Raw genomic sequence first — 16,015 nt, forward strand, 5'->3', positions numbered from 1 at the left:
GTTACCATGCCCTCCTCCAGGGAGTCTTCCCGACTCAGGGATTGAACTCAGGTCTCCCGCATTGTGGGTGGATTCTTTACCATCTGAGCCATCAGGGAAGCCCAGGAATACTGGTGTGCGTAGCCTATCCCGTCTCCAAGGGATCTTCTGGACTCAGGAATTGAACCAGGGTTTCCTGCATTGCAGGCAGATTCTTTACCAGCTGAGTTACCAGGGAAGCCCAAATTGGGGCTAGAGATTGGAAAACCATACCAACTCATTCATATCAGCAGCACCAAGAACAGAGCTGGGGATGTTGGTTCCAGAGCAAGTGTGGTGATGTCGTGTCTCCTGTGTTTAGTGTCCACACTGTCTGTGGAGGGTGGACATAGGTGCATTGTTATTTAGTGGAACAAATGCTTGAACTATATGTTCAGATACCATTTGATATATCTGTGCAGATCTGATCTGTAGAGTTGGGGAAAGCAGGAGATGCTGAGGGAGATTTTCTCAAAATTTAATTTTACAGTTTATAGTGCTTTTAATTATTCTGAGGTTGTGGCCTTTTGAGTATTTAAACACCCTTTCTTTGATGAAATAACAATGATGCTAGATGCTGAGAGTTTTAAAATATATTTTTGCTGCAAAAGAAAATGGTGCAAGTCTAATAATGGCCTTGATAATTTTTGAAAATTTTATTTTGCTCACATGAAAGAACCCAGTATCTAGAAACTATTGTCTGACACTAATGTTGAAATTTTAATTTGCATTATATACAAGCTTTAGTAATGACCTAGGACAATGGTGTCTAATAGAAATATATGTAAGCCATGTAGGTAATTTAAATTTTTCTAATAGTCACATTTTAAAAAGTAAAATTTTAAGTGAAATTAGTTTTAATAATATATATTATTTTAACCCGATCACCTGGAGAAGAAAATGGCAACCCTCTCCAGTGTTCTTGCCTGGAAAATCCCATGGACAGAGGAGCCTGAAGGTCTACAGTCCACGAGGTTGCAGAGTCAGATACGACTTAGCAACTAAACCACCAGCACCACCACCATTCATGGTATCATTTTGACATATAATCAATGTCAAAAAATTACTGATGAGGTATCTTATGTTTGGTATCAGTGTTGGAAATCTTGTGTGTATTGCACACTTACAGTGTATCTCCATTCTGATTTATCACAAGTGCTCAATAGCCACATGTGGCTGGTGGCTACCATATTGGACAGTGCAGGTCTGGGAGAAGACAGCATCCGAGCTAACGTCTGGCAGCCCTACTGGATAGGATTCCGTCTCTTCCCTCCCATGTAAGGAAGCATTGTTCATCCCCAGGACTCATTGAACAAGGGGAACATCCCAGTGTTTTAAACACAGCTGAGTATTTTCACTGCAACACAGAATGCCTCAGAACCTCCACAGACACAAGCTGACTATCCCAGATGTCTCCCTGGACAGCATGAGCCAGAGGCTCCCTGTTTTCCCCACATGGTACCATTCTCAGTTTTGGGACTTGTTTGGTCTCCTCTGTATGACTCACCTTGGCACCTCACCCAACTTGCAGTTCTGCAACTTCCTTGAGCTGGTGTAACCTGTCACCTGGCAAGGGACATTTCTTCCTCTGGCTTTGACCCCATGAAAGCCTCACCTGCTTCCTCCCCCACTCATCCACCACTCATTATTCAGATGTTTATTATATATGTCTACTGTGTTTAGTCACCATGCCAGGTACTGAAGTTAGAACTACAAATGAGCCCTGGGTTTCACTGCAGCTAACAATCAGCAGAGGAGACAGAGAAGTAGTTCCCAATGCCTGATCATAAACTGCACTGGTAGGGGGAGTGCAGAGTCCTAGGGGAGCACATTAGAAAAGCCTTAGATGTCAAGAAAGGCTTCCGGGGGAAGTACCTTCCCAGCCAGGATTAGAAGAGGAGAAAATAGCCAGGCCTGGGAAAAGAAGAGAATGCATTCCAGACGCACGGGACTGGGGCCAGCACCTTCAGAGGTCCGGAGGGACAAAGAGCAGGTCAGGCAGAACGTGGCTGAAAATTGGAGGATGTGCCGGGAGGAGTCAGAGGTGGTGCCGGCTCACCAAGGATGGTAAGCGGTGATTTGGAGTTTCAACTTTATTTTGTGAGCACTTCGGCAGTGTTGAAACATGTTAAAGATGTACAGTTTGGAATGATCATTCTAGCTGCGGCATGCAGGAGAGATTGGATAGGGATAAAGTCAGCTAGGAAGTGGCTGCAATAATCCAGCAAAGACATGAGGGGAATAGAGAGAAACAGTCAGGTCAGGAGATAAGTAAGAAGGATTGACAGGACTAGGTTTAGTGAGATTGGATGTCGGGGAGGTGGAGGCAGGATTTGAGAATCTCTCTTGGGTTTGGGCACATGATAGGTGGTGAGTTGGGAAACATGGAAGGGTCAGCAGACTTGGACAAGGTGAGAGAGGCGGAGGGCAGCTGAAAAGGTCATCACATGGGGACATTCAAAAGAAGATGTTCATCAGGTTAAGGTTAGGGTTGGGATCATTAGCAAACAGATGGGAAATTGAAGGCTTAGAAACAAGTAAAATAATCTAAAGAAAAGGAAGATTGAGAAGAGAATGGCTTAGGAGAGAATTTTGGAGGGGAACACCAGAATTTCAGAGGGGAGAAAGAAAAGGAAAACCAAACCAAGAAATAGCTTAAGAAGGGGAGAGCCATGCTAGGGTAATTTCACCAAAGCCAAGGGCAAAGAACCAAACATTTAATGATATGTGTGACCTTCAATATTAACTACTACAGAGTTGACAAGCAAGATAAAGACTGAAAAGTTTCTGTTAGATTTAGCAACATGGATCACTTCCTGGCTTTTTGACTAAGATCAAGTGTAGATTGAGCGACATAGAGAAATAATGGGGAGTTTGGTGGGAATGTTTTGAGGGGACAGGCTGATAAAGGCCACTGGAAAACAGTGGCCAGTAACCCTGTATGGACTGGGGCCACTGTAAACCATCTCAAAGTACCCCGTGACCCCCCTCAACAACACCCCCAACCAAGCCTAAGTGCTTTAAGGAAGCAGTCAGTTCAATAGACAAGAACTAGGAAATCTTAGCTTGGCCACTACCTAGTGGCATGATCTTTGCGGGTCAATTCACCCACTGTTCTGGGCCTCAGTTTACACATCTTAAAAAAAAAGAGAGCTGGAAGCAGTGTTTTTTAAAATCTGTGTCCTACAAAATTCTGTGTGGTAGGATGTTAGGTGGTTCAGTATATCCCTTAAATATAGAGTTCCCGTTATATGTGAAGGATTACAGGGCAAGGTCAAAGCTTGGTTAACAGAGGCTAATGGAAGTCTCAGTGTACAAGAATGAATCACCAAAAAAGTATTCTAATAGTTTTCCAGTATTTCTCATGCACCAAACTTATCTGACTCTTGTAGACTTTCTAAAAATATATTTATTTATTTATTTGGCTGTGTCAGGTTTTATTTGCGGAGTGTGGGCTCCAGAGTGCACAGGTTCAGTAGTTGTGGCTTGTGGGCTTAGCTGCCCAAAGACATGTGGGATCTTGGTTCCCTGACCAGGGATAGAACCTACATCCCTTGAGTGGAAGACAGATTCTTAACCACTGGACCACCAGAGAAGTCCCAACTCTTAATAGACTTTATTCACAGAGCATGCACAGACTTCTCTTGGAAATACAGTCCAGCAGCTCACAGTGTAGGAACTGATCACCAGAGGAGCTCTGTGGTCCTTTCCCATCCCGTACGGCAGCAGTCCAGGAGTTTGTATGGAGCCAAAGAGGGAAAGATCTTCCATCTACTCTGGGCTGCAAAATGGAGGCAGAGACCGAGCCTTTAGGGCCTCCAGACAACATGTCCTTTACATCCTGGTGACTCCCTGCGCCAGTTAGCTTCCCAGTTTGTCAGCAAAGACCCTTTGGGGCATTCTTGTAGTACATCGGCAGGAAAATGCAGAATTGACTTAGGAGATCACCATTCTGATCTACAGCCTGCAGTTAATAATGACAGTGGAAGTGCTCTAGAATTGTCAAGATGTAGATTTTTCTTATAAACCCGATGCTAATGGAAGTAGGTGGCTAAGAAATCTAGAGGGTCCTCTGAGGAGCAGGAATTGAACTGCAGACCTCGAACTGGCCTGACAGATAGATTCAACCAAGAACAAGGCAATGGTTGGTACAAGGGAATGTTTTTATTGGCCTAAATAGGCCCACCCTGAGAACAAGTGCTCTGCCAAATGGCCTTGTGTTCATGGAATGGAGGGATGTCTGTGATGCCATCTAGGTCAATCTTTCTTAACTGAACTTCTGCAAGTGAATCACACCTTAAAGCCTTCTGACATCATTGTAGGAAATGCATTAACCTCTGTGCATGGAAGGGTACTTACTAGTTATGCACCATCCATGGGAGAAGTAAGAAGAGAGACACTGCAACAATTTTTCCATGGATTGTGATTCATATTAAGAAGTCCTCAAGAGCTGAAATTAGACTGCAGCCATGAAATTAAAAGATGCTTGCTCCTTGGAAGAAAAGCTATGACAAACCTAGAGAATGTATTTAAAAGCAGAGACATTACTTTGCTGACAAAGGTCTATATAGTCAAAGCTATAGTTTTTCTAATAGCCATGTATGGATGTGAGAGTTGGACCACAAAGAAAGCTGAGCACTGAAGAATCAATGCTTTTGAATTGTGGTGCTGGAGAAGACTCTTGAGAGTCCTTTGGTCTGCAAGGAGATCAAACCAGTCAATCCTAAAGGAAATCAATCCTGAATATTCATTGGGAGGACTGATGCTGAAGCTGCAGTACATTGGCCAACTGATGCCAAGAGCCAACTCATTAGAAAAGACTCTGATGCTGGGAGAGATTGAAGGCAGGAAGAGAAGGGGACGACAGAGGATGAGATGGTTGGATGGCATCACTGACTCAACGGACATCAGTTTGAGCAAGCTCCAGGCGATGCTAAAGGACAGGGAAGCCTGGTGTGCTTCAGTGCACGGGGTCACAAAGAGTCAGACACAACTGAGCTACTGAACAACAGCAAAAGAGCTGAACTATGAATATTGGAACAGCCCCCACAGGTACCCCTTAAGAACTTCCCTCTCTATACTGGGGCCCTAGGAATCCATACCTGACAACATCTTGATGCCAGCAGAGCATGAATGAAGGGTCCAGTGGAGGTTCTGGAGTTCCATGCTGGGAGAATTGTGATGCCTTTGCATAGCTCTTCCACTAAGTACCCCAGGGGATTTACCTTTGACTCCGCAGGGAGTGAGAAACCCTGGTGAAGTTGGTTTTTCAGGAGCTAAGGGTACCCGTATTCATCGTCTGTTGCTACATAACAAATTACCACAAAATTTAGTGCCTTAAAATAATGTTTATTGGGATTTCCCTGGTGGTCCAGTGGTTAAGACTCTGCACTTCCACTGCAGGGGACGTGGGTTTGATCCCTGGTCAGGGAACTAAGATCCCACATGCTGCCAAAAAAAAAATAAGGTGCAGCCCCCCCAAAAATAATAATGCTTATCATTTAAGAGTTTCTGTGGCTCAGGAATTCAGGCATGGCCAAGGTGGGTCTCTCACAGGCAGTGTTCAAGGTGTCATCTGGGGCTGCAGGTATCTCAAAGCACATCTTGGGGCACATTTCAGGTGGGGGGCCCTCTTCCAAGTTCACTGACATGGTTGTTGGCAGAATTCGTTCCATCACAGGCTATGGACCAGAAGCCCGCTTTCAGTTCCTTGCCATGTGAGGCTCCCCTTCATGGTAGCGTGTTTCAGCAAAGCATATTAGCCCAAAAGAGGGAAGTCACCATCTTTTGTGACCTAATCACAAAAGTGACATCCCATCACTTTAACTGTAGTCTGTCCTTTAAAAGCAAGACACCAGGTTTTGTCCACAAGGAGGTAGGGGCTGGGGGCCTTCAGCTGCCCAGCCCAGAGCCCAGTCCAGTTCCTAAGCAGTTCACTTCCTGCCCTGGCCCATTTACCTCCTTCCCAGGACACTGCTGCTGCTGCTAAGTCACTTTAGTTGTGTCCGACTCTGTGCGACCCCATAGATGGCAGCCCACCAGGCTCCCCCGTCCCTGGGATTATCCAGGCAAGAACACTGGAGTGGGTTGCCATTTCCTTCTCCAATGCATGAAAGTGAAAAGTGAAAGTGAAGTCGCTCAGTCGCATCCAACTCTTAGCGACCCCATGGACTGCAGTCTACCAGGCTCCTCCGTCCATGGGATTTTCCAAGCAAGAGTACTGGAGTGGGGTGCCATTGCCTTCTCCTCCTAGGACACTAGAATTTAATTATGTGCTCAGCAATTCAAAACATGGCGGGGTCAGGGAATTGCAGATCTCACTGTTATGTTAAGTGTCTTTTATGAGATGCAGGATTTCTATAACACTAAGTGAGAGTGGCTGTGGAGGCAAGGAGTCAGAGCAGTATATATTTATGTGGATGAACAAATTAATCTGCATGTGAAATCCCAGTGAAATTGACATGAAATAAAAATTTCATGCCTTACAGTGTATCAGTGTTGCCCATGAAATGAGATTAAAAGGAATTTCTGGTTTTACAGCAGTCGTACTTTTTAGACTGCTTGTGTTTTTCTCTTCCGAAGAGTCAAGTTGGAACCTAGAGGCTAGTCACAGATTTGGCATTTCATAGGTTTAGGTCATCTTCCTTTTCCTCCTAGCTGAGAGTGGACTTTCTTGCATAGAACTGAGCTGGGGATGGAGTAGATGTTCTTGGTCTCGGTGTAGAGGAAGCTGACATTCTGGAAGAGTCATTGGACCAAAAGCTCTTCCCCTTTTGTCCTTGCTTTGTCACACACATCAGTTTTGGGGAAGTGTTGGAGGCAGGGGGATGGGGAGGAAATGTGGTCCCCGTGGGGCCTCTTCTGGGCTCGTGTGGAGGACACGGGGGACAGAGATGAAAGTGGGGAGCAAGGGAAGGCTGTGCCCCAACCAGCTGCATGGGAATCTAGATCATCACTCCCTTGGGGACCGTGTTCTGCCAGAAACTAGCCCCAGCCCCGCTTTCCATCATATGCCTGGTTCCCTTGGCCTTTGTGACCTTAGAGTTCAGGCAAGTGGCCCATGTGGAGATGAGAACCCGGTTGTTTTATATGCCTGATCTGGTCTGTGGAGTGAGTGCTGGACCTTCGGAAACTGGAGGGACAAACCATAGCTTTCTGTTTAAAAACAGGTTCACATGCCTCCCAGGACCTCACTGAAGTCACCCTGCCCCTGCCTTTTCAGGCTCCATCTGGGTGTTATGGAGCCTCTGTCAGGATGTTCCTGTGGCGGCTCAGTTGGCAGCGTCCCGGTCTTCCTGTGGCTACCCAGAAATGGCGGGCAACCTGGCCCTCCCTGCGGGGTTCTAGAGCTTGGTCGAAAGTGCGCCTTGGGGTGGTGATGGCGTATGAGCCCAGCGGTCCACACAGTCTGCAGGGCACAGAGTACACTGCAGGGACAGCTGGCGGCCAGCGGCACGGAGAGGTGGTGGCTTGGCGACATGGATGTGCGGCAGGCCCGGGCTCACTAGCTGCAGTGAGTTACCTGATCTCTGCGTCTCAGTCTCCTGAGCGAATCCATACAGTGCCTCTCCACCCTGCACCCCTACCCTTGTAGGGCTGTTGTGAGCATTAAATATGCAGGTGCTCAGGACAGCGCCTGAGCAGGGATCACTAAATGGTCATTTAAAAACCTTCCCTGAAGCGGATCATTTCATCACAGCAGTTGCTTTCCAGCTCCCAAGTGATGAGGGTTTGGCCCAGTGTGTCCTACCCCAGGCCTGTTTGATTTCCACTGTGCCATTCTGCGTCTTTGCGTGACCTTTCCCCTTTCTCTAACTGCTCTCAGCCTCCCCTCTGGGACACTAGAGCCTCCCTTCAAGATTTTGCCTTCTGGACACCGAGGATTGTCAGTTCTGGACATATTAGTAACAGTAATTACGCTGTCCTCTCTGCTTCAGAGTTACTGAGTCTGCCTCTCCGTCAGTCCCTCCTGCTTTTACACTCAAGAATAAAATCCTGAATGTTTATAATTAACGACCACTTCTTTTCTTCCATAAGGGTGGCATCCTACACGGGAAGACCATGTGTCCAAGAAGCAGAGGACCACGGTCGTAGCCCCGGCAGGCACACCGTGGGCAGGCCCGGCAGGAGCCCTCCTGCCTGATGATAAAATGGGGATGAAGATCATCAGAACACTCTGTTTACGGGTGACTGTCAGTTTAATGAGCTTGTGCAATAAAATAAAAGGCATGTGCACACATTACATTTCTGGGTTAACTGACAGCCATCCTCGCTTGGTATGTTTCTAACATCCCCACTTTGGCACCTGTTCAGGTGCAGAGACGAGGCAGGGTAGGCAGCAGAGCAGTGATTGGCTGGTGGAGAGATGGAAAGAGATGGAAGAAGAAGCTCTGACCCCGTGCTAGGGGTTAGCATCTCAGAGCACCTCTCTGGAAGCATCCTCAGTGGATAACTAATGGTGAACACTCAAGAAATGGATGGTTAGGATGCACTGGGAGACCCACCTGAACTTGCAGAAATGAAGTCAGTTGACTCTTTAAAAAAAAAAAAAAGAAAGAAACTACCCGTGGAAAATCAGCTCAGAGGAGCGTGCATTATTCAGGAGCTGCTGGCACTCAGGACGGCAGCTCCGGGCTGGCATCTGTCTGCACACACAGCGGTGGTCCCGCCCTTCCTCTCCCGATTCCACCCCACCCCCAATCTTTGCTGCTCACAGCTCTTCTCTCCAGTAAAACCCCTGAATCTTTAATAAATTATAAACATGCTTTCTCGTCCGTCTGTCGGCGCCAGATCTCAGTGTTGGCAGCTGTCTCCATTCCCCTGGTGCCCCTAATAGATCTAGCTGTTTGATTAATCTTTTAGATCCTCTCACAGAAAGCCCAGGCACCATCTGACTCTCCTCACGGCAACCAGTTTTAAGGACTTTTCCAGGCACCTCGGCCTTGTTGCTGCCCGTGCCCGGGGCTCATCCCTAAGTGGTTCTGCAGATCCCCCTGGACCTTGGAGGGCAGGCAGGTGGCTTGTGCACAGGGCTTGGGAAGGGGGGCCCTGCCCAGCATCAGCTCCTTGGGCTCCTGCGCCTTTACCTGGGTGAGGTCACAGAAGGATGCTAGGGATACATATCATGTTAGAAGTCTTGGAATGTGGATGCAGCCTATCTCGGCCACTCACCAGATGCGGGACTTTGAGCAAGATCCCGAGCCTCAGTTGTCCTCTGTGGAGTGGAGGTTCTCAGAGGCTGTTGTGAGGGTCAGAGGAGATAAAGGATGAGTCCAGGCACTTGAGCTGTGAGCAGGGGTGGGAGGAAGATACTACCCTGTGCCAGGAGCTGTAAGGTACCTCCCTCCTAGAGCTCACCTTCCCTGAGCCTGTGCACACAGGAGGCATGCATGGGGCTTCTGCCCTGCCTCCAGGAAGAGCCTGTGTCCTTTATCCTGGAGGCGCAGGAGGCTGGAGGGGGCTGAGGCCCGTGAGCACAGCAGCACAGGTGCCCACGGAGGCCTGTTACGCCACCAAGTTCAGCCCAGCTTAGGAGGCTGGACTGGGTTGTCTCCAAGCCCCTTCCTTGGCTGAACTCTTGAGTTTGCAGTTCTAGTCCATCGGCATTGAACGTAGCCTGGAGGGACAGTTCAGCCACTGTGTAGTCATAACAGTAATAATTCTCACCACCATTTATTCAGCAGCTGTGAAATACCACATGTTTTGCCTGCATTCTCTGCAGTCTTCACCTCTTCTCACAGGTGATAACATTGAAGGTCAGAGAAGAGAAAGGACATGTCCAAGGGCACACAGCCAGTTTTTCAGCAGATCCAGGATTTGCATCAGCACCACAGCCCAGGTTTCTTTCTCTAACACAGACGCTATGTTCTTTGCTCTCTTCTCCCCATCTTGCCTCCCAGTGCCCCTCACCCACGGCGGGACAGGGCAGAGCCACTCACCGAAGGTGCCTTTCCGGCCCATGGGAGACTTGGCTCCACCCGATGGGAGGAGACTGCAGCCTTCAACGTGATGTTCAACATCATGATAGTTTTTATTTGTCGAGCTAAGCACCTAACATTGTCACAATCTCGGGGGGGAAATCTACAACTGAAAATTTATCTCCACGTTCCAGATGAGTCTTAGAAAAGTATTAATAAATGTGAACGTCCAGCTACACAGTGGAGCCTCAGCTGCCGAATGGTTTTTGCAGCATTTTGTTCGAATCAACCACACTTATTGAATGTCAGCTACAATCCAAGCTTCTGATTACTGATGCTTGGAGAAACTTGAGCAGGAGAGCCGTGGGCCCAAGCCCTGTTTTACAGATGAGCAGACAGCAGCCTGGAGAGGCGAGTGGTTGACCCACCATCTCACAGAGCTGCTCAGTGGGATCCAGGCCCCCTGGGGTCAGTATTCTGTGAGCTGCTTCCCTGGGCATCTGGCATGCAGGTCCAAAGAGTGCTGTGATGGGGATACTGTACCCCATATCTCTCCATCCATCCCTATGTCACCCTGAGACCCAGCACCTCCTCCTCCATGAAGCCTTCTTTACTCCCCAGGAGGCCCGCCTCCCTCTGCTCCCCCAGCACCTGTGGGCCACACTCCCTCCCAGCTGGATGCCTCCAAGGCAGAAAAAGGGGCCCGTCCAGCCTTGCTCAGGTCCTCTGTGTTCAGGGTTTGATCTTACAGGAAAAAGTGTTCAGAATTATCAGGGAGGCCGAATGGGTGTCAGGCCCATTGGCCTAGGATTGAGGTTCTTAAGTGTTTCAGTCTACAGGCTTCTTTGAGAATCTGCTGAACGCTATGAACCATCTTCCCAGGGAAAAAACAAATACATATTCATATACAAGTTTGCAGATGACTTCAGAGGGCTCACAGTGCCCTTGAAGTCCATCCTTGGGTCTCTGGACCCCAAAAGCCCCACACTTGGAAAGAAATGGAAAAACAGGCAGAGGACATGTTTGGCTCGCCGAACATCTCTTATTTACATCCTCATTTACTATCCCTGGAACAGTGAGAAAAGAGAGGCGGCATTGCCCAGGGATTGCCCCTGGTGGCACCGGCCTCACTAGGTGGGTTTGTTTCCATTATTATAGTAATTTTCAGGCTGCGGGCTACAATTTTCACTTGCAGTGAGGTATTAAATTCAAATTACCCTAGATGTAATTGTCATACAAAACGATCCTGGACACGGGGAAATGAATGTCTTTTCAAGACACAGGTTTGTTGCATATGCCGAGTTTTAGGGCTCAGTGTCTTTAAACGTGCCAGATTTTGGTGTAGGTATTGGGGCAGCAGGAGGTCGGGAATCAGCACGGTGTGGTGGGCTGGAGCTGCTTGCCCAGAACATGGTGAGATCTCGGCAGGCTGAGATCAGCACAGACTGGGCTGCGGAGCCTGAGTTTGAGCGTGGGCTTGTGCGGCTGCCAGACACCACTGTGCGATTCCTCAGGGGTGTGGGAAGTCCCGCACTGATGTTCTGTGGTGGTTGTTCAGTTACTCACCTGTGTTGCGACCCCATGGGCTGCAGCATGCCAGACTTCCCTGTCCCTCAGTAGCTCCTGGAGTTTGCTCAAACTCATGTCCATTGAGTCGGCCATCCAACCATCTCATCCTCTGTCACCCCCTTCTCCTCCTGCCCTCCATCTTTCCCCACATCAGGGTTTTTTCCACTGAGTCAGCTGTTTGCATCAGGTGGCCAAAGTATTGGAACTTCAGCATCAGTCCTCCCAATGAATATTCAGGACTCATTTCCTTTAGGATTGACTGGTTGGATCTCCTTGCTGTCCAAGGGAACTCTCAAGAGTCTTCTCCAGCACCACAGTTGGAAAGCATCCATTCTTTGGCGCTCAGCCTTCTTTAGGGTCTGTGTGTTAGTCACTCAGTTGTCTCTGACTCTTTGCATTCCCATTGAATATAGCCCGCCAGGCTCCTCGGTCCATGGAATTCTTCAGGCAAGAATACTGGAGTGGGTAGCGGATCTTCCCAGCTCAAGGATTGAACCTGGATTTCCTGCATTGCAGGCAGATTCTTTACCATCTGAGCCACCAGGGAAGCCCCAAAATGGCTTGTATATCCACTTAATTTGACTCTAAGCCCAAGTTTCCCGAGGTTGGTAGGAGATCCCACTGTAATCATTCTCAGAGCTTCCTTTCCATGCTGTAGGACCAGGTGAGGCTCTGGGGTCTTACATGGTGCTGTGCAGCTGTGGCCCCACCAGACACCAGGCATCATCCACTCCAGCGATGCCCACGGTTCCGGCCCTTTATGTCTGCTCTGTCTGTAAAGTCCTTCCTGTCCTGCTGTCTTTCCTTCTCCAGATGCACCCTGCTGGTGTACTGCGCAGACCTCCCTCCCACCAGCATCATCATCGCCTTCCACAACGAGGCCCGCTCCACTCTGCTTAGAACCATCCGCAGGTAAGAGCCTTCCTGTCTGTCAGCCTCCAGGCCGGCCCTCGGTGAGGCTGTGTCTGCTTACTGGGGACTGCTTCAAGTGTTTCTAAGCACCCGCCAGGCGCTGCTCAGCACACTCCATGTGTGTCCACTAGGGTAGTCACTCCTCACATGCCTATGGGGGTGGCCTTTATCCTGTTATATGGGAGGAAAGACGGAGGCTGAGGCATTAGGCTACTTATGGAAGGTCACTGAGAGTCACAGAGGACTTGACCCCAGGGCACTTGCCCTTAACCACGGCACAGGTTACCTCTAGGACAAGAGTTCACATTTTCACAGCCAACGAGGGAGCTGGGGCCCCGAGAGGCTGAGTACATCCTCCACCCCCAGCATTCAGTGGGGTTAGAACTCTGGTCTGCCAGGTGTGCCCATCCCAGCCCCTGCCCCTCCACTGCCTCCCGCACCCCCACCAGGGACCGTGGTGCAGGTCAGATCAGCCCAAAGGGAACAGCTGATGTCCACTTTCTTGCCCGTCACCTTGTATTCCAGCTCCGGGCCCCCTCAGGCCTCTCCATCCACCCTCAGCTCCTAGTCAGGGCCAGGCCCTCGCTCTGATCGGTGTTTTCTCGCTGTGTGTGGCCCGCATGGATTTTCAGTATGCAGCGCCTGCCCTCAGCAGAACTCCCCTTAGAGCACAGTCGGGCCCCTGGAGACTTGGCTGGGAAAGCTTCGCCTCCCCTGCCTCTAAGAAGACCTGGGTTGTGTCGGCTCCCCTTCCCCACGCCGCACCCCGTCCTCTCCTCTGGAGCCCCTCCCATGGCCACCCTCCCTCCAGCATCACCTGGGCCGCCCCCCTCACTCAGGTCCTCAGCATCACTGGCCCCTTAGGTGGCACCACTGTCACTGAGTCCCCTGGAGGGCAGACGCGCCTGGGCTCATGCTCTCAGGGACTGGCCACTGCTGTGCTCGCTTCACAGCGGAGGAAACTGAGATCAGAGATACTAAATTAAGGCCTACTGTTGCTCAGCTGACAACAGTGAGGCCGAGTTTCGACCCTTGCATTCTGACTTCAGAGTTCTCAGCAGCTTGACAGGGCAAGGCTAGTCCCAGAGGTGGCGTTCAGCTTCTCTGGGGGAGGAGTTGGCACCGGGATGCCCCCAGTCACACTTCCAGCAGAGCAAGGGGCTGGCCTTGGGGTAAACTGCCCCACGTCCCTGGGACACAGCCCCTTACAGCCCATCCTGATCTGCTAGCCCATCACATGGTCAGCTGATCCCAGAGAGAAGGAGGTGAGATTAAATGTGGGCCAAGAGTACGATCAAGCACAGCCAAACCTCTTGCCGTTTCCATCACCAAGCCACACCTTCTGCTCTCCTTCTCATATGGGCATGGCTGTGGGCAGGCGGGGTGGTCCGGGTGTTGGGAGGGTGTCAGTAATAGGCTGACTCTGATGGTGGGCAGTGTCTTAAGCACCACCTGTCACTCATGATACATGTCCACTATGTAGGGTCACCGTGTCCCTTGAAAACTCAAGAGGGCACAGCCCAAATGTGCTGTCTTCAACCTGGCACTTCCCACATCTCTGGGGGCAGCTGTCCATGCCCAGCTATCCTTGGCCACAGACTGACTGGTTCCTCCTGCCAGCTGCTTGTCCCATCTGCCCTGGTTTCTGTATTCACCCCACAAGTCACTGCCTGATTCGAATTTGATTTCCCAGCAAGGCTTAAGCTCTTGACAAGAAAATGTCCCAAGTCACCGTCAGGTGTCACCGTGAGTCTGGACGTAGATTAATAAACTGCCTTTGTGATATGTGAGCTGGTGCAGTTGTGTGGGGGCACAGGGCTCAGCGGTGGTTCAACTGATGATTTACCTAGGTCTTTTCTGCTGAAGGGAGAAGGCAATGGCACCCCACTCCAGTACTCTTGCCTGGAAAATCCCATGGACGGAGGAGCCTGGTAGGCCACAGTCCATGGGGTTGCTAAGAGTCGGACACGACTGAGCAACATCACTCTCACTTTTCACTTTCATGCATTGGAGAAGAAAATGGCAACCCACTCCAGTATTCTTGCCTGGAGAATCACAGGGACAATGAAGCCTGGTGGGCTGCCGTCTATGAGGTCGCACAGAGTCGGACACGACTGAAGAGACTTAGCAGCAGCTTCTGCTGAAGGGAGAATGGAGTTTCTGAACCTTGCAGACAAAGCAGGTCCATGGGGAGCAGAGGAAAGTGATTCCATAGTGCCAGACTACAGCCTGCCCCACCATGCAAGGTCGCATCTGGGCATGTCTGCCGGATGTTTGCATGAGGACACCAGAGCATCCGAGAGAGGCTTCCTACCTTCCAGGCTGGCCACGCACCTCCATCCTGCTCAGTACACACACACATAAACACACACACACACGCACACACTCACACTCCTTCAGGGATCTCTTCTGGGCTCCTTCTCTGCATATCTCAACTCTTGCACTTAATGCATTTTCCCAGACATAATCCTCAGAGTTCACTGAGGATTGTTGATGAAGGCCTGTATCCTATTCATGTTTTACCTACCCTCCCTGTGGCATCCGGATCAGTCCTACAGCTTAGAGCTGCCCTGATTAATTGGGGTAAAAAACTGAGAACTGTGCTGGCCTAGAGCAGCCATTCCTGGGTCTGTATGGCTCTGGAGCACTTTTAAAGGGGCACCCCACCTGGGATCTGAAGACCTGTGTCCAGTCCCCACTCTACCATTTCCTAGCTTTGTGACCTTGGGCATGTCATTAGCCACATTGGTATTGATGATGATAAAAATACCAGTCATGTTTCAAGTTCTGTCACATTTCCCACAAGAAGACATTACCCTTGGACATTTGGGGGCTGTTATAATGTGAGGACCCCGACCCCCCATGTTTCCTTACACTGTGTTTATGTCCTCGGGGGCACTTCAGGTACTGCCCCCAGACTCATCCCTTTCAGCTCTAAGACGTATTTCTCTTTTTCTTCCTGCTGTTCCTCCAGCTGTTTATAATAGTAATAATGATACTTTATGATAATAATATTAATATGTTAATATTAATATTAATGCTGAGTTTTATGGTCCACAGAACACATTCCATCTCTCACTTCATTTGGAGCCCCATCAGAGTCTGTGAAGTGAGGGTGCGCATAGGGAATGGAGGCCGAGGCCAAGGCCACAGAGCTGGGAAGTGCAAGAGCCAGGACTCAGGTTTCTGGTTTCCTGGGGGGAATCTGGGGCAGTAGGGGTCTGCCCCAGTGTCTCTGTCCACCAGCCTGAAGGAGGGCCTCCCCAGAGGCCCTGGTGCCCTGCACTCTGGAGGGCGAGGGCATACTTTTCAGAAGGCCCCATGAAGTGCCAGACGCTACGCCACACTCTGCTGGGTGCCTTGCTGGCCGAGCCCAGGACCTCTTTTCTGCCTCTCTGGAACTTCAGTGTGAGCCAGCCTCCCGCCTCAGACCCTGTGGTCCATGAAAACTGCAGAATGGGGGCTCAAGAGCCAGGTGTGAACAGATGGTCTTAACATCATCAGTGGGCAGAGTGGAAGACTTTTAGGGGTGGAGGCGAGGAAGATTACTTCTGGGAACTTCCACAGCCAGGTGTCACTTGCCTTGGGAATCCGTACTT

The 16,015-nt window shown here is 49.8% G+C and overlaps 1 protein-coding gene across 2 annotated transcripts in view; it reads left to right on the forward strand.

Annotated features, from left to right (window-relative positions):
- Positions 1-16,015, forward strand: part of GALNT14 (polypeptide N-acetylgalactosaminyltransferase 14) — a 216,842-nt gene that overhangs the window by 150,556 nt on the left and 50,271 nt on the right. For both annotated transcript variants that reach the window (XM_055540587.1, XM_055540588.1), the window contains exon 3: positions 12,318-12,416. In XM_055540587.1, the coding sequence (XP_055396562.1) occupies positions 12,318-12,416 (99 nt within the window). The remainder of the gene's footprint in view (positions 1-12,317; positions 12,417-16,015) is intronic.

The sequence above is a fragment of the Bubalus kerabau genome, chromosome 11 (assembly GCF_029407905.1).
Source record: "Bubalus kerabau isolate K-KA32 ecotype Philippines breed swamp buffalo chromosome 11, PCC_UOA_SB_1v2, whole genome shotgun sequence".
NCBI classification, from domain to species: domain Eukaryota; kingdom Metazoa; phylum Chordata; class Mammalia; order Artiodactyla; family Bovidae; genus Bubalus; species Bubalus kerabau.